This window comes from Salvia hispanica, chromosome 6 (assembly GCF_029641045.1).
Source record: "Salvia hispanica isolate PSC_SH4W2 chromosome 6, Shi_PSC_v1, whole genome shotgun sequence".
Lineage (NCBI taxonomy): Eukaryota > Viridiplantae > Streptophyta > Magnoliopsida > Lamiales > Lamiaceae > Salvia > Salvia hispanica.
Window position 1 is genome coordinate 15994348 of NC_142697.1, and position 17859 is coordinate 16012206.

Consider the following 17859-nt stretch of genomic DNA (forward strand, 5'->3'; position numbering starts at 1 on the left):
CTGGTCTTAAATTCGTATGCCCTAAGAAAGGAAAGGGTATTCACAAAGGATTCTTTACATATGAAATAAATACAATATTAAACATAGTAATTTGAAATATACCAAATTACCGAGTTAGGAATGTTCCATTCCCATCATTTATTTTATTTTCCATTTTTAAGTTTCTAAATCTAGTCATACTCTTTCCATTATCTTTTTCCTTCATTAGACCACAAGTGGGAAAATGACTAACTTGCCATAAGCATATCACTTCCCAATTATATTTATAACTTATTTGTGTCAATTTTCAACTATAGACATTATTAAAAATTGTAATTTTACTAGATACATTTTTATGATGGAAAATTAATTGGGACATTAATTTTTTTTTTAATTATCTAATATTTTCTGCTTATGCCAACTAGTATATAGTATGAAGATGTAACGTAGTTAGTTAGTTACACCTTAATTCTTCTTCAAATAATTTTTTTTTTTATTCCGCAGAGACAAAGCTCTTTGGTTTTTCATTCACACATGCAACGCAGGCATACATCAGTTATGAGTCCTACTCACTTTTTTTTCACTTTGCTTCTTCATTGTTTTTGGGTTAATTTTTTAAAAATAAATAGTAAAATTTTATTTTAAATTTACGATATTGTTGTAGCCTCAAAAGCTAAATAAATAATGTTGTATATTTGCAAGCAGTTAAAAGATAGCGTTATAAATATAACGTTCTAAAATCGTTTAAAAAGTATTACTAGTATATATTTAAGTGGCTATTGTGTTTTAAAACAATTCACCTCCTTTAGATAAGTGACTTAGGCCCCCATTATTTCGAACAAATACATAACTCGAAAATTTAATTTAGAATTTATTTACTCGGATTTTGAGCATTCTCAAACAACAAAAAAATATTAAAAGAAAGAAAGACAAGTTGATGTATATCACTAACCCTTTTTTAATCAATAGTTAAGCAAATCAGAATATAAATTCTCAAAAGATTGTTAAATATATATTTCCCATCCCATTTACACTTTTTTTTAATATAAATTTGGCGTTACCATATAAGGTATAATTTCCCCTCATAGTAATCCAGTCACACCCTTTATATATATCTCATGAGAATTGTGATATATTAATATCTAACCCACATTGAAGTAATTTCTAATAACAATTATATTTTTACCTATCGCATCTATTTCCATATTTGGGAAAAATGCATTGTTAATTATTATACCCCACTTTTTTTATATTTTTACTCCATCGTATCTATTTCCATATTTAGGAAATATGCATTGTTATTTATTATACCCCACTTTTTTATGTGTATATATATATCTTCACACGCACACACAGATATACATACATCTATATATAAATCTGTAGAAGGAGAGGAAGCATTAAGGAATCAAAAATGGGGAGAGGAAAAATAGAGATTAAGAAGATCGAAAACGTGAATAGCCGTCAAGTGACGTTCTCGAAACGGCGCGGCGGATTGCTGAAGAAGGCCAACGAGTTGGCCGTTCTCTGCGACGCTCAGGTCGCCGTTGTCATCTTCTCCGGCACCGGAAAACTCTATGAGTTCGCCAGTTCTTGGTATCTTCTTCATCTTTTTCCTCCGGTTTAATTTTTTTTTTTTTTTTTTTTTTTTATAGAAGGAAAATTTCTAGAATGGGAAAGGATGGATACAGCTGTTGATACGAATTGGGATTGGTTGATTTCTTTTGATCTTGTTGCAGATTAATATTTTTACATAATGATGTTTAAATTTTATAAGAATTAGAAAATTAATTATGTAATAGTAGTAACTGATTTTATGTAAGGCAGTAGTTAGTGGTTACTTGGAGATCCCAATTTAATTTGATTGGGCTATTTAGGTTTGGGCTTCTCTTTTTTTTTTGGTTGGGTGGAGGCGAAACAACCAACAACGAATTGTGCGGTTTTTCGATTTTAATTTATTTGTAAATATTTTTTAGGAGAGCAATACTTCTCTAGGCGCGCGATCTCGTTACGCGCTGCCATTAACTAAGCATTAACTACAGAATTTGATTATTAATTAAGTTTTAATTAGAATGATTAAGTGTTAATCGAGGTTCTTGAATGTAATTTGGGGTGTGCACAAAAGAAGCGTAAAAGAGAATAACCCTCTTCGGATGTTTTCTTTTGGTGAAGAAATAGTGGAAAACGTATTTTTCTTCTTTTCTAATAACTTTTGTATAGCTACTCTTTTACTATAGTTTATAATAGTAATGTTAGTTTTAATTTAAATTAGTAAAGTAGGTGAGATGGTGAGAAAAAGTAATTACTAATTGTGATGTATTGATAGTAAAAAAATGAAATCTGTATAAAGAGAACTTTTTATAAACGAATAATATAACTAATTTTATGGTTGAAGAAATATCACTATTAATTGTGGATAGAAGGAGTAATAAATTATTGATGTGATAATATTTTTTTTTCTAGCTATCTAGTGGTATTCCTTACTTTTCTTTTTGCAACCAAAGATTAATCCCATGTTTAAATTATGCATTAAATTTTGGGAATTATAAAGTAATAAAAAAAGAGTATTAAATGATTGATTATTTTCTAAGATCCAAATGTTACGTAGTATTCCTCCGTCCCATAGAAATAAGTCATTTTTCCTTTTTTCGTCTGTCTCGTACAAATAGTCCATTTCCATTTATGACAATCTTTTTCTTTCTCTTTTACTTTATTATTTATAGGCCCCACCATTTACTATGTAATTTCAACTATTTTTTTCTTCTCTCTCTTACTTTACCAATTAGTATGTATTAAAATTCGTGCCATATCAAATGACCTATTTCTATGAGACAGAGAGGGTATTATTTTGAGTATTAATGGGTGATGAATAATTAGTAATGTTATTTGATTGAAGCATGGAGCAAATTCTGGCGAGGTACCACCAAACCCGTGGACGCCTACAACTTGCCGCAGCAGAAGTGCAACCAGATAATCAGGTTGTTTTGGTAAGAATTTACATTAATAGTTCAACTCTTATTATTAAATAGTACTAAGTAAGTTAAATACGTGACAATAATATGTGTATCTATAAAGGACGATTAGTAGAAATAATATAATGGTAGAATATCTTGATCGATATTTTGGGCCTGAGTTGGATTAAATTTTTTGAATGGACCAAATAGCGAGAGCCCTCCTAAATTAATTATGTTGGTCTAACATTTATTTTGGCCCAATTTCAAATTATTTTAGCATGAACAACAACCGACGGTTGAGATCGAAGCCCTCAGGCATGAGATCGAAGAGCTTCATTTGATGAACAGGTACATTTTAATCTAATTGTTTTGTTTTATAATATGGGCTACATATTTATATACGCTAAAATTTTGTAAATCGAATTAAATCTAGTTTTATTTATTTGTCATTGAACATTAATTGCATGTTGAAGACGAATGATGGGAAAAGAGCTCGATGAATTGACCTACAACGAGTTGCATAAATTAGAGCATCAGCTTGCAGAAGGACTTCTCTCTATTAAAGATAGAAAAGTATGCATATATCTATTAAAATAATACTACTTATATTTGAAGTATTAACAGTTCAACTTAATTCCAACTTCAGGAGAAACTAATCTTGGAGCAGATGGAAAGATCAAATCAACAGGTATTTAATTAATTTTCATCTTTTTCATTGTTCATAGCGTAAAATAATATTTTATTTTTAATCTAATCACAGACTAAAGAAGTAGTAGTACAACTCTATCTCCATAGTGAACTTATTCAAATCCCATTTTTCATTTTTGTTATTTTATTTATACATATAGGAAAAGAAAATTGCGCTGCAAAATGAGGCCCTGCTAGAAAAGGTACAATAGTCCGAATCATGATTAGGTCTAATGATTATTTCCATCATGCTAATCAACGATCCAATTGATATATAATACTACTATTAGTAATGAACTAATTGATTAATCGGTCAATCATATTAATTATAAATTAATTATTCTTTGTGGGAAAATAATTACAGATTGAGGAGCTTAGACAGCAAGCAAGGGTAAGCAGCAATGTTGAAAATCATTTGAATTTGAGCAAAGATTGTTGCCTTAGTTCGAGTTCAATCCATGAATGGAGATCCAAGGAAGTTGCTTCAGATACTTCATTGCGTTTAGGGTATGTATAATTGTAGTATTAATATTTGGTCCTATTTATAAATGTTACTCCTATTCAATAAATTCAATTGAATCTTCATATTATTTTGCAGAATTTCACCTATTTCTGCTATTGCTTCGGAGGCTACGAAAATGCCTAAACTGGAAAAATCCAACGATGTCATGCATCTGGATTAATGCTCATCATTAGTATTTATTTTGTTTTATTTTTGCTGGTCGATCATCAAAACCTGTGGTTACAATCCTATTTTTTTTCCTTTTCAGATTTAACTTGTGAGAAAAAGATGTATACGCATGCATGCTATGATCATAATGTTTAAATTTGTGTATCATGCTTTCAACAATATTGTGTATATTTCTTTATTCTTTCACGGAATCCAGTCACATACTATATGAAATTCTTCCATATCCAACTTTCAAAAGTTGAATTGAGGAACATATTTAAAGAGAATGGGTTTTGAATGGTTTGGGTCATATTCAATTTTGACTTATTTTTCCAGTTACATTTCTTATGTTTTCATTAGCACATCATGCAAATTGCATGCATATGCTCAATCAGCATTGGAAAAGAAAATAAAAAATTAAGAAGTAGTAAAAGAATCAAGTTGCAGAAAAGGTCAACCAAGACTTTGCAATTCCTTCTTCGACTGCTCCATTCTTCAAGAGGGCAAAAAGTGTAAATAGTAATTTAGTACTCATATTTGCCATAAAAATTCGTATGCATGTACTACATAGTTTATCCCTAAAAACTGCCAAAAGGCAAATAAGATAGTAGTAATTAATTTTGTATTTGTCTCTAAATAAATATTATACTACTACTACTACTATCTTAATTAATTTTCTAACTATCTTATTTATAAGTAGCAAGCTTCAGCTTAATATAAGTAGCGTTACATATAACGCTACTTATATTAAGCTGAAGCTTGCTAATATATAGTATTACTAATTGGACATTATATTAATTAGGATATCATAAACAAAACTGGATATAAAGAGAAATTTTTTATCTAGTTTTGTAACTTTTGTTCAACATTTTTGTAAACATGCCAGAAGCAAAATCGAAACCTATGCACGGCGAATTTTCTGTTCTAGGTGCTTTAATTTATTCGACATGCGTCCCATAATTTTTAATTCCTAATAATCATGAATTATTAATTATTGCAATATATATTCATGAAATGCTAAATCTTGGTCATATTTACGTGCGTGTGTTTGTATAATTGAATTAGCCCCAAGTTATGATTAATTATAATAACAATTGTAATCTACAAATTATTCAAACATATTTAAAATAATAATCAATGCAACAAAAAAATATCTGAAGTGGTCCATCCAATCTTCATTAATATTATAAAAAACTCGATTTCTCAGTTTCCCAAAAAAATAATAATTTAGATACGAGGATCCTCATGATGAGAGCTCATCAACATGGTTTTAGAATAGAATTACAATATATGAATATATGGTGATAGTGGTTTTGTGGTCCTAATTCAATAATGATGATATGGTAATATAAAAAATTAAATTGGTGTACGCTTTAATTCAAGTTTTCTTTTAACTAAAAGAAGTATACAAAAGGGATTTGGTATAATATCTCTGAAGTTAATTTCTTCTTCAAATTGAAATGTATTAATATTATGTATGTTGTATATTTATTGCTAGTTTGTACTTTCAAGGGATTTGATATAAGTAACCAATTTTGGAATTGTTTCAATTTTGAAATTAAGGTATAACGTTGAGATTTGAAATGCTATTACTATTAGCAAGTGACAATGAAAGTGATTTAAAAAACACAAAAAATAGAATAACAATTAAAAACAAAACCGGTGACGACATATAATAGTTGACCGTAAAAAGGATAATTGTGGTAATAAAGAGCCCACGCGTCTAAACATGCAACTAATCTCAGCCGTAAAAATGGTAGGCCAACCAATAGGGAAATAGCCCAAATTAAATTAATATGTTTGGAACCGGCACAATTTTTTATTTAATAAATCATCCACACTAATCAAGAACCTTTATTATTATATTCTGTTATCTTTTTTTAGCTTAATCCAAATGGACAGTGACAAACTGACCTCTCAGTCTTTTTTATATGAAAAATGACTTTAATCTTTTTTATGGATGATATGTGTTAATTCATTGTATGATTACCACCATCCAATTCAAGAAATATTTCGAGAAATTCATAAAAATACTTAAAGGAAAAGACATATTTATAAATAATTGAATGTTTTTATGAATAGATCGATTTAGGTCGTTGTCGATCTTTAACTACCGCCCACCATGGTGATCGTAAACAAATTAATGGTCAGCGGGAAATAATAATATTGCAAATTGTGATTAGCTAAAATATTCATTTTTTAATTAGAACTATTACGTAAGAGTGTCTCTTGATTTATAATATCCCTTTGGAGTTGTTCTATTGTCTGGGGCCCTTTCTTGAATTTGGAAAGTCTAAACTCAATTATTGGAAAAGGATTTGCGATTTCAAAATTGCAATGACTCTTAATCATATTCCCCTGTCTTAGTCTAATCTACCAATTAATTTCATTAGTTTATAGTATTATAATTGTGTTTGATATTATAACTATCTGTATCGATTGACTAAAGAACGTTAAATATTAATAGTAGTAGTACTATTAACTAGCTAAGAAGAAGGACGTAATGAACGTTTTATATCCTTTTATAATCTCAATGAAATATATACTATGGTATTTATAGAAAATGATACGAATACATCTTTATATATTTATTATTAGATCTACTTTTTGTTGATTTATTCAATATGAAAGTTGGATCGGAACGTTTTTACTAGAAGAAAGACATGAAGGCTTAAACAAGGCAAAACTGATCTTTACATTGCAAACTCATACTACATGTTTCAACTCAAAATGAAATTTCAAAATATCAAACTTTATTTTACAATCGAATTCGATATTATAAGTGATGATTTATAAAGCTAGTAACTAAGAATGGCTTATAGTCATAATAAGATGTGGGGATGGTTAATGCCTGAAGTCAAAGATCTCGGGTTTGAGTTCATATTACGATCTCCAAATCTCTATTTATTTATCAATCCAAAATAAGAGAGGGGAAATGAGGGAATTGGCGCGCACGTGTATCATAGTTAATGGGCAGAAAGGGTCCAAATGTGATTATTAAAATATGGATATGCAAGACAATTATGGATTTTGCATATAAATAAGCACCATTGATGAAACCATTATCACAAACCTCCACACTCCCCCTTTATATTTAAAACCATCATCATGCCTGTCCCCTCCCTCCATTAATCACCATTTCTTCTTCTCTCCTCTCAAACCTTGTTGAAAATATAAAACTCCCATTTTCAACATTCTCCAAAAGAAACCTCCCCTTCATTAGTACTATTTCTTGATCACTAGTGAAAACACACACACACTACAATATTCAATGGTTACTTGTTGATTTTCTTAATCACACCTATACAACATTATAGAATTTCTTGATATTTAGTGAGAAAACACACACACACACACACACAAATAAAAAAAGTCCATGATGAAGCATGAGCAAATAGTAATGGCAAGTCTTCCAAGAAGCAGCAGCTGCAAGAGCACAAGCAAGATCATCCCAGCCAACTACACCCGCTCCTCCGGCGCCGGCGATGGCTTCTACCAAAAAGCCCTGGTCCGCCGCCCCGCCCACCAAACCCGCAGCAGCGGCGTGTCCACCTTCCTCCGCTCCCTCATCTCCATCTTCACCATCCCAGCCTGCCGCTGGCTCCACATGCCCACCCACCTCACCGTCCCGCCCTCCCTCGGCCGCAAGGTCACGGGCACCCTCTTCGGGTACCGCCGCGGCCACGTCAGCTTCGCGGTCCAAGACGACCCCCGCTCGGAGCCCGTCCTCCTCATCGAGCTCGCCCTCTCCACCTCCACTCTGGTCAAGGAGATGTCGTCGGGGCTGGTCAGGATCGCGCTCGAGTGCGAGAAGGGCCGAGGGAGCTCGCAGCGCCTCTTCGCGGAGGCCGCATGGACGATGTACTGCAACGGGAGGAAGTGCGGCTACGCGGCGGCCAGGGACTCGACGGACTCCGACCGCCACGTGCTGCGGACGGTGCAGAGCGTGTCGGTGGGGGCGGGGGTGATTCCGGTGGTGGACGACGGGACCGCGCCGGAGGGGGAGCTGCTCTACATGAGGGCCCGCTTCGAGAGGGTGGTCGGCAGCCGTGACTCCGAAGCTTTCTACATGTTGAATCCAGATGGAAATGGTGGGCCCGAGCTCAGTATTTTTTTGCTCAGAATTTGATTTTCTTTTTCTTTTATGAAAATATATGGTTTGCTTGTTGGGGTCATGAAATAAATTGAGGTGTTACTATGTATTATAAAAATAGAAAGAACATGTTACGTTGCGCTTTGCTCTTTGTGATTTGTACTGGATTTTTATTTAACCACTGCTTATTTGATCTCACGCAATTATATACTCCTAGTAAAACTTGGAATTGCTATTACTCAAGGTAATGAAAGTGAAGGTGGAATACATAGTGTTGATGATTATGTGGTGGGGGAAGCACTATCAATATGTATGAGAGTCTCACTACACTAATTAGTGTTTATCAACTTTCCCACAAAACACGGGGGAAACAAAATGATTATAAAACTTAAAATCATCCACAGATAAAATCTATTATTAGAACTAGGAATCCTAATTCATGACAAGCCAAGATAATACTATTCGATAAGATCCCCACCCATATATATAATGTATTATCACTTAATTTGTAATCCTAATTATTACCCTTAGTAATAGGCTTTTGTTGCACAATAAATTACACTACTAGGAGGTGAATTCATTTCCACACACCACCAGGCACCAACAAGTACATGTTTGCACTTTAAATTTGATTATACTAATATAATATTAGGATATCTGTGGCAACTACTTATGGGTAGCTAGCTATAAACTGCATCTATTTGTCATCCCATAGGCCATAACCTTAAAAGAATTATACCCTTGTTAGGTTGCATTATCTGTAGAGTATTCAATTTATGATGGAGGTTACAAGGACCACGATTTTGTGATTACTAAAATGCTGTATAGTGATTGTATGTATCTCTCAATTATAAACTATTGCTGTAATACATTTACAAGAACTTATAATTGATTTGAAAGCCCTACTTTTGCACATGGTAAGAATAATTTGGATCTAGAAAGATACTATTCACCTAAAAGTAGTAATAAAATAAAGAGAAAATTTGAAGAGAAATGACAAACGAGCTGTGTTGGGATTCAGAGGTGTGGACAACATTTGTTTAGGGATTAAATAATTTTGGTTTTTTGTATGCATAAATTTCTCGTAGCTTATATCCATGCGTGTTATTTTTTTAGTTTTAAATCTGTTTGTATACTCCAATTGTGATGATTAAATATTACTCCGTACTAGATAGTTCACATAGAAGACGTGGCTTAATCTTGATCAATACACCATTAACAAGCAACGTGGCTAAATTTTAATGGTCATATATAAGCATAATTGAGTACTTGAGTAGAATTAGTTATTTCTGTAAATATTGCGGTGCACTCGAATGTAAATTTAAGTAGCTTTTCAAACATTCAAATACTAGACTTGATAAATTTCGCAAAACTAGCTCAAAAGGTCGAAAATTGTATTCTTGTAAATCTTATTGTTACTTGAAAATTCAATCTACTTCAAGTTGTTATATTATATGGATTTAAAGCAATAAATATTATCCAAAATTTTCAATGAATTTTACAAAAAAGAAGCGATACAAGCCGAAGAATAACAAGTTGAAGCTCGAAAAATAGAAAGAGCGGTTTTGTTTGTACACTTGAATTTCGAAATATACAATCGCAATGGCAAAAGAAATGACATACTATCTTTTTTCTGTTTTTTTCTTCTGCAAGTAAATGGTATATTTGAATAGCCAATTCTTACACATCAAAATTGAGTCACACATAGCCAATGAATAAAACAAGGTACCTACTGCAAACGAAGCTCAGCTTCTTCTTCCTTATTTATTTGCTTCAATGAATTCTCTGTACTCTTTCTTCATCTTCACACCCGATACAGTCCTGCAAATTCAATCAATATCAAGATAAACAGAAACATAAACATATGTTTCTCAACTTCCTCAGATTCGTTATGGTGGTGGCCTCATCAACGACAACATTTTAGGTTCTAATAACATATGATGGTTTGCTAAGGCGCTCATTTTCCATGTGCGAAGAAGCTATTTAGATAGATATGAAAATTGTGGTTGGTGCTATGTCTGAGGTGAATGCAATAGGTTATGTACAGAAAGGAGTCAGAAATATGGATGGTTATAGCAAAACATGCCATCTTTGAGCCTTCCAATTTAACCAACCTGATCATTTCCTTGTTCTTGAAAAATTGTACACAAGGTGTGCCCATGATTCCTGCGGCCTCAGCTATCTCTGGATCTTCCTCAATGTCAATCTCAACCAAATGGACATGCTGGTTGAATTCATCTATGACCTGCCATATCAAGGTAAAAGTATCAAGGTAAAAGCATTTGTAATTTGATATGCAACGATTACAAAAACTTTCATCATCACGATATACAATCATCTTCTTTATTATTGATTAAAACTAGTTGTTCTCTGTCTCCATCTATTTTATTTTATTTTAAATCTTTTTATGTATATTATGCATTTGCAATTAATTTTTCTATTAAACCAAAAACATCAAGAGAGTCTGAACCCAAAACATCTGCACTGTAGATTATAGAATGAGAAATATACCTTGCTAAGAATTGGTTTCAATGTTCTACAAGGACCACATGTTGGTGATGTGTAAAGCACACATACAAGTCTCGGGCTTTCATGGTACAGCTTCCGTAGAGCATACTGGAAGGAGAAGGAAAAATCATAAAATCATATTATTGACTGAACAAGCAGACAAATAAATGAGCTTCTCTTGAATTGGAAAATTCTTACCTGACCCCTGTGCTTTGTTATTGTCATATCAAAACCTTCTTGAACATCTCTGTCAGTGAATTCTTTCTTAACCTCTTCGGTAACAGGCTGTACACAGCAGAAATATAAGATAATTTTCACCAGCAAAGACTAAAGTGTACCAACTAGACTAAACGTTACTAGCTGAGATCGTCCACAAGAACTCAAGTAGAGACACAAATTAACTCAAAAGACAACTTTTTCAATTGTTAGTTTTCGCTTAATCAATACTAATGAAAGTTGAAGTCTGATGTAGCAATGGTAGTAGCTTGCCTGGTGAAATTCAATCAGCAGATTTTCGCTTGTGAGGTATCTTTCAACAGAGAGAGCAGCAATGCATCCCGATCCAGCCGCAGTTACTGCCTGCCTCCACTCATGATCCTATTAACAGATAACATATAAAATCGTAGTCAATGAGATTTTTACAAGGCCACAATGAGATTACAAGGCCATACTTCAGAATCAAGAAATATACAATAACATGATGGATGAAACTGTACAAAATTTAAATTGCATACCATAAAGCATGACAGCATATCCGTGAGAAATTAGAGATGAATGCAACTGTACAAATTTATAAGTGCATACTCATGCATTCAGCCTACGGAAGATTTCATCAGGACTCTGATTTGTATACTTCATAGAGATATATGTCTGATCAAAGATAAAAAATTCAAAATAACGTTGAAAGTAGGATCATACAATACATTATAAAAGCACAAATAGAATGACTAATACTCTTAATAATACAAACTGTAGGTTTCTGAAACATTTCAAGACTTCAAGAAGTGTTTATTCAGCCATAGTAATAACTATGCTGCTGGTTAAGTTTTCTCCACTGGGACCAAAGAAATGTTCATGACGTCAACAGACAGAAGAGAATGGTGATTTAAGGTTTTTGCAATAAAATCCGTTGGTTTGCGGCTTGTTAATTATCTGAGGTACACAAGTCACACAACTGACAAACTTGTAAAGTCATAGAGTACAATCAAGAAAGACCAGGGTACTCAATCTAGAATAGCTTTATTTAGGGTTTCGTTGCAGAAAGCATATCTTTAGTCAAGTGCAATAAAGATATCAAGGTAATGCGTCAGAGGACCTATGCAATACTATACCTGCACATCACCGGCGGCAAATAAACCCTCTACTGAAGTTTTAGCAGAACCTTCCTGGACCAAAACATAGCCAGTGGAGTCGAGATCAACCTGGCCTTCCAATAACTGGCTATTCGGTGAATGACCTATCCCATAAAACAAGCCCTTCACTTCCAAAACAGACTCCTCACTACTGTCAATCTTCCTGACCAATATGCCTGACATCTGCCCTTTGTTGTTGCTCACAACATCCAGTGCTTCTGTATTGAAGTGGACGGTGACATTTGGATTGTTAAGTACTCTGAAACATTCGCCATAATCAACCTGTTAAACAAACATTCAGGTAGTTGAAACTTAAAAAACATTGCTGATTAGTAATTGAATGGGCCCAAAAGAACAGTCAGTAATATTCATCTATAGAAGCCATAAGTAGAATCACAGCATTCTTTTTTTCTCATAAATATGTCCTGATGGTAATATAGGCAGTTTTACCTACAAATGCTATTTGCAGTTCTAAAATGCTATACTAATTTATACAGTGAGGTAAGTATAGCATATTCTCAAAACACTAAGGAGGTGCTTGGTAAGATGAAATGGAATAAGGGGCGGATGGAATGGAATGACAAACCTTAGGAGATTTTATGCTTGGTATGCACAAGGAATACGAAAGGAAAGGAATCATGATTCCTTGATTGATTACATTCCCTATGATTGGTAGGAAAAAATAAACTTATTTTGTATTACCGTACTACCAATTTTTCTTTTTTTTTTCTTATATATTCCAGAGAAAATATAGAGAGTGTTCACAGAGGTGTGATTCAATTATGGAAGAGATGTCCTAAACTTTCAAAGGCTGTACTTGTCAAGTTACAAAATGTATGAGGGTCTTTTAGTCATAAAATAACTTTAGAAGGATTAGGAATGGCTAATAGCATGGGCTGAAGAAGGAATTAGTATTCCTAATCTAGTACTAGGAATTGTGATTCATAAGAAAAAAAATACTAATAAACAAAGGTATCAAATAGAGGTAAGAACGACCATTCCATTCCCTCCTTAACACACTTGTAGAAGCAAAAAGTCCACCACAAAACGTCAAAAGATACATTGCAGAGGTACATATGTATTCAGTGCTTACCTATCTTGCATTGCTTTTGATGCCCTAAGATGGTCCTTACGAACAAGTAAGTGAACATGACGAGCATACTTAGTCAAGTACAGAGCTTCCTCAGTAGCTGTATCACCTCCACCAACCACAGCAAGGACCTGGCCTTTAAACAATGGGGATGCTCCATCACAAATAGCACACGCACTAATTCCTCGACACCAGAATTCTTCTTCTCGAGGCAATCCCAGTCTCCTTGCAGTAGCTCCAGTAGCATAGATAATACTGTGGCAATTTACCTGGAAAGACAAGACGGGATTCTATAATAGGCTCAAGGTTCTTTGAAAAATTGAGCCGGAGATACACCCAATCAAAGAATGTAGTAAATGCTGAACTTAATTCATATATGAAATGCAGAGAGACAGATGAGGAAAGGAATCAATATATCCTAGATCATTGTGTCTAGATACGTTAGACATCGAACGAAAGCCTTAGCACACATGCAAAAAATGTGGAATTAATGATATAGAAATGCCGTATGATGTGAATCACTAACTAAAGATGGTAAAAAATGTAACATTTTTCATTATGATTTGACCTACATTTTACTGCAACAATAACACCGGATACTTCATGCAATTATTCGAAGCAAACTACATTAGGCCATGTAAAACAAATATTGAAAGCTTAGTTTTCAAAATTGGAGGTTTGGCTTTTAAAGAAGATGATGAATGATCAACAACACAAGAGTGCTCCACCAGATATCAATCTTAAAGAAATGAAAACCACCAAAACAAGCATCACCTTGCGTTCACTACTTTTCACAGTAAAGGGTCTGTTTTTCAAATCAATGAATTCCACATCTTCTTGATGTAATTCTGCTCCCCAGCGGTCAGCTTGTTTCCGCATCCTGGTCAAATAAACACAGTCAACATCTGGACTATTTTCTGTCAGAAAAAGGATCATTAAGAACCTCTTCATGGCATGATCAGGCCAGTAGCAGTTCTTGATTTCAGTTACCTATCCATCAAGTCTGGACCCGTTATTCCCTCTGGAAAGCCGGGGAAGTTTTCCACTTCAGTTGTGGTCATCAATTGTCCTCCCGGAACACCACCTACCTGAAATCCCTCAAACACAACTGGCTTCAGGTTGGCTCTAGCCGCATATATAGCTGCCGTGTATCCTGCTGGACCTGATCCTATTATTACCACATTCTCAATTCCCCCAGCTGCAAAAGAGAGATATTGGCTGCATTAAGAGTCATGTAAAAAAACTGATAGGCATTTCTGTTTTAGGAAAAATGGAACAGAACCCCGCTCAAATTTAAGATAGACGAATCTAAGCACAATAACCTCAATCTCTCTCTCTCTGAACATAGAAGAGTCGAAGCACGTGAACATGAACATCAAACATAATGAGTGGCATGCCCTAACTTGAAGGATTTCTACAATCTATAGTCACTCATGATAATACACACGATTGCCAACAATGAAACTCAACAATGCTTACATAATATCGAATCTCTCAATCAAGGTCTTCAGAACTCTAACACAACACGCAATCATAAATATAAGCTCATAAACGCAAATTAAGCATGCAAAATAATCACTAATTAACTCAGTCAAAAACAGTCAAAATCGCACAAATCCAATCTCCCCAACAAAATAAACGCACCCGAAGAAGTCGGCTGCTCCTCCCCCGAACTCGCCGCCGCGACGGCGAGGCGGAACGGAGAGCTGCCAATCCGGCCGGAGAATCCGGCGGCTCGGCGGCGGTTGAAGGCGGCGGCGCCCTTGAGGAAGATAAAATTGCTCCGAGAAGGAAGGAGAGTGGAAGGAGAGGTGGCCATTGGTGAGAGATACGAAGAAGTGGTAAGTGGCCGAGCTGAGATTGGAAATCCGAATTGAGGTCCGGCACCGGAAACGATGCCGTTTGTTATCTTGGGGTGGAGGCAGCAGGGACTCACTGCCATTGGTTACGAATATACGACGATACTATCTCCTACACAAATACAAATACACCCATTTTCACATTCACCAGTCATTCCATTCCAAATCTTTAATCTTTTCCGTCCCAAAACATTATTCTTTTTTTTTTATCACAAAAATTACTTGTTTTTCATTTTTGATAATTCTCTATAATAAGATTTGTCCTTTTTCTCTCATTACTATTGTAATTTGTAAAGACTATTGATACTATTTGATAGTGAACATATGATATATCTATAGCTTTTCTGGATTTTGTAATTCGTTACTATATAATTTTGGAATTAATATAAAATTGGATAAATTATTTTTATAAGAGAATTATACAGTCAATTCAAATTAACACGGTCTACTCTACTTATTTGAAAATTGAATGTCATGCATTGTGTTTAATTAATAATATCTTGGTAATTGCTTTAGATAAATAGCTGATTTTGAACGTATTCACATCTAAATATAAACTGTACTTATCAATTGGTAATTATTACTTTATATCAATAGCTGATTTTGAAGGTATTCACAACGCATCATCGGTTGTCCAACATTTATGCGTGTTTAATTATTAAAATAAAATTTATTGTAATATAAAGTAAACAGGTAGACAAATTTATTGATAATTTGATATAACAACAGATTGATTACAATTTAGGCTTGGTTCATAAATATCCCACTCCAACCCATACTGGTAAGAGGCCCAAAATTGATTAGTTGCAAAGGGCCTGGTTTTGTGTATTTACTAGTAATACTTAATTATATTTTCACCGTTTTGATTTTTATATATATTTAAATTAATTATAGTTTATAATCTGAACTTTCATCAATTTCAAGTTAATTAAAGTCGCGACTCTGATTTATTCTTTAACATAGCTTGAACGTTCAAAATTTTTATATTGATACTCAATTTTAACTTTTTATGTATAGTCATAACTCACAACTTTCAATCTTTTAAAAGTTATAGGCTTAATTTTAAGAAAGTTTTCAATTATAGTAAAGTAAACAAGTTCAACTTCGAAAATATGACTGATGATAATTGATAAGTAAAATTGGTTAAATTGGTCTCCTTTGCTCCATCTACAACATGAGGGCTTTAAATGAATTTAAAGAATAATTGGTTTGTCAAATTTGTGAAAGCTTATTATGCTCTACATTTCTCAATATGCTCTACATTTGCTTATTATGCTTTTTATAAAACTAAATTTTCATTCGGGAGGTGCAAAAAATATTATGTGTACTAATATACTCCATTAGTTTTTATTTCTCAATTGAGTTTTTTTTTTTTCTCTTTTTTAAAAAAGAGGATATAAATTTTAATTTTTTATATGGTTAATTTCTAATACGTATATTAGTTCGAAAGAGAGTGCATCTTAAAAAACTGAATTGCTATTCGTTGTTATATTGGAATTCAAGAATTTTTATGGTGATATCAAACAATGCACTAAATATTATCTTCTGTTGGTACATTTATATCGTGAAAAAATTGTAGTAATTGTATATATAAATCAAAACTAGGTTGGTGAAATTTGTGATGGCTTCACAAATGATAGACCGGGCGTGTTTCATAAATTGGTAATACCAAGATAGAAAATTATATATGTATATTTATAATTATTTGTTATCATAGTTAAACTTAACTCAAAGCCTAGTATAAGACAAAGATCGTATCCAATCTTACCAAAATTATAACTTTAATCATATTTATGTAACCCACCAATTTGTCAAGTGAAGCCATGTTATATAATTATACTATACAAATTTAGATTTTTTCTTTTCAATCAAACAACAACGAGAAAAATCATATTTTTGCATATCTTGACATGAAGCCTGTATTTCTTATCTTGTTTTACATATCTTCTCATATCCCACCTTTTTTATCAAACGAGTTTATGTCTAATGATAAATTGAAATCTGTTGTTATGGTTTTCTATTCGCTCTAATTATTTAGTAGTAACTAAGAACTACTATGTCAATTTTACAGTGCGCATTTTATTAGACATCTCATATATGGAATACAAAAAATATATTATTAATACAGTCCCGTGATGAGACATATAGAGTTGATGGACATTAATTAACTTAAATTAATTTACACTTAATCATGATACAGTTGATAAAACTTAAACAAAATAGTGATAGACCCATCACCCATCCAATTACCAAACTGTCGGAAGATTATAGTAGTTCAAACAATAATTACATTGGATATTTAATTTGACTATGCTCAATGTTATTCCCATATCAAATAAAGTAATTGTACTTTTCCGACAGTGAGAGTATACATCATATAAGGTTATAGGACTCTATTATCCTAAACAAACAAATTAACAATTTTGTTTTGGAAGTAGAAGTGCAATGTATCTCCATGCAGAAATTTTAAACATGTACAGTGAATAAATAAACAAAAGTCCACAACTTTGACGAAGTATATGTAGGGGCTTGGATCCCCTGGAAGAATCAGGAGATGTTATTCTTCACATTCCAATTTTTTAAAATTTTTATTTTTTTATTAAGTATTATATTTTAAGTTTAAAAAATGAGGTAATGAGGAACAGCATTCCCTGCTGTGATTCCTCC

The 17859-nt window shown here is 33.1% G+C and overlaps 3 protein-coding genes across 5 annotated transcripts; 2 read left to right on the forward strand and 1 right to left on the reverse strand.

Annotated features, from left to right (window-relative positions):
* Positions 1 to 1336: 1336 nt before the first annotated feature.
* AGL18 (AGAMOUS-like 18) lies at positions 1337 to 4455 on the forward strand. Of its 3 annotated transcripts, none has more exons than XM_048101423.2 (8): positions 1337 to 1575; positions 2876 to 2966; positions 3211 to 3281; positions 3407 to 3506; positions 3580 to 3621; positions 3782 to 3823; positions 3985 to 4127; positions 4219 to 4455. In XM_048101423.2, exons 1-8 carry the CDS (start codon positions 1394 to 1396, stop codon positions 4301 to 4303), a joined length of 756 nt encoding a protein of 251 aa, XP_047957380.1. In that variant the 5' UTR covers positions 1337 to 1393; the 3' UTR covers positions 4304 to 4455. The 3 variants fall into 3 exon arrangements, with proteins under 3 accessions (XP_047957380.1, XP_047957381.1, XP_047957382.1); XM_048101424.2 differs by having other exon boundaries at positions 2876 to 2957; XM_048101425.2 differs by lacking the exon at positions 3782 to 3823.
* A 2914-nt stretch (positions 4456 to 7369) lies between these two features.
* Positions 7370 to 8541, forward strand: LOC125204570 (protein MIZU-KUSSEI 1). Its single transcript, XM_048103256.2, has one exon. The coding sequence runs from the start codon at positions 7667 to 7669 to the stop codon at positions 8417 to 8419; it is 753 nt and encodes a 250-aa protein (XP_047959213.1). The 5' UTR covers positions 7370 to 7666; the 3' UTR covers positions 8420 to 8541.
* A 1371-nt stretch (positions 8542 to 9912) lies between these two features.
* NTRC (NADPH-dependent thioredoxin reductase C) lies at positions 9913 to 15336 on the reverse strand. The gene is made up of 10 exons (XM_048107019.2): positions 14978 to 15336; positions 14324 to 14531; positions 14108 to 14213; positions 13337 to 13602; positions 12223 to 12502; positions 11381 to 11488; positions 11090 to 11176; positions 10895 to 10999; positions 10498 to 10628; positions 9913 to 10204 (listed from the first exon to the last, which is right to left on the reverse strand). The coding sequence occupies exons 1-10, from the start codon at positions 15273 to 15275 to the stop codon at positions 10144 to 10146; spliced, it is 1650 nt and encodes a 549-aa protein (XP_047962976.2). The 5' UTR covers positions 15276 to 15336; the 3' UTR covers positions 9913 to 10143.
* Between the last annotated feature and the right edge of the window lie 2523 nt (positions 15337 to 17859).

Excerpts from the sequence above, each read along its gene's own strand:
- AGL18 (XM_048101423.2), top strand. The coding sequence starts at position 1,394 with ATGGGGAGAGGAAAAATAGAGATTAAGAAGATCGAAAACGTGAATAGC. Across the intron at positions 3,824-3,984 it reads ATGAGGCCCTGCTAGAAAAG|ATTGAGGAGCTTAGACAGCA; the intron begins GTACAATAGTCC and ends AAATAATTACAG. Across the intron at positions 4,128-4,218 it reads GATACTTCATTGCGTTTAGG|AATTTCACCTATTTCTGCTA; the intron begins GTATGTATAATT and ends ATTATTTTGCAG.
- NTRC (XM_048107019.2), bottom strand. The coding sequence starts at position 15,275 with ATGGCAGTGAGTCCCTGCTGCCTCCACCCCAAGATAACAAACGGCATC. Across the intron at positions 11,489-12,222 it reads TTGCCGCCGGTGATGTGCAG|GATCATGAGTGGAGGCAGGC; the intron begins GTATAGTATTGC and ends ATCTGTTAATAG. Across the intron at positions 10,629-10,894 it reads TGAAACCAATTCTTAGCAAG|GTCATAGATGAATTCAACCA; the intron begins GTATATTTCTCA and ends TTGATATGGCAG.
- LOC125204570 (XM_048103256.2), top strand. The coding sequence starts at position 7,667 with ATGATGAAGCATGAGCAAATAGTAATGGCAAGTCTTCCAAGAAGCAGC.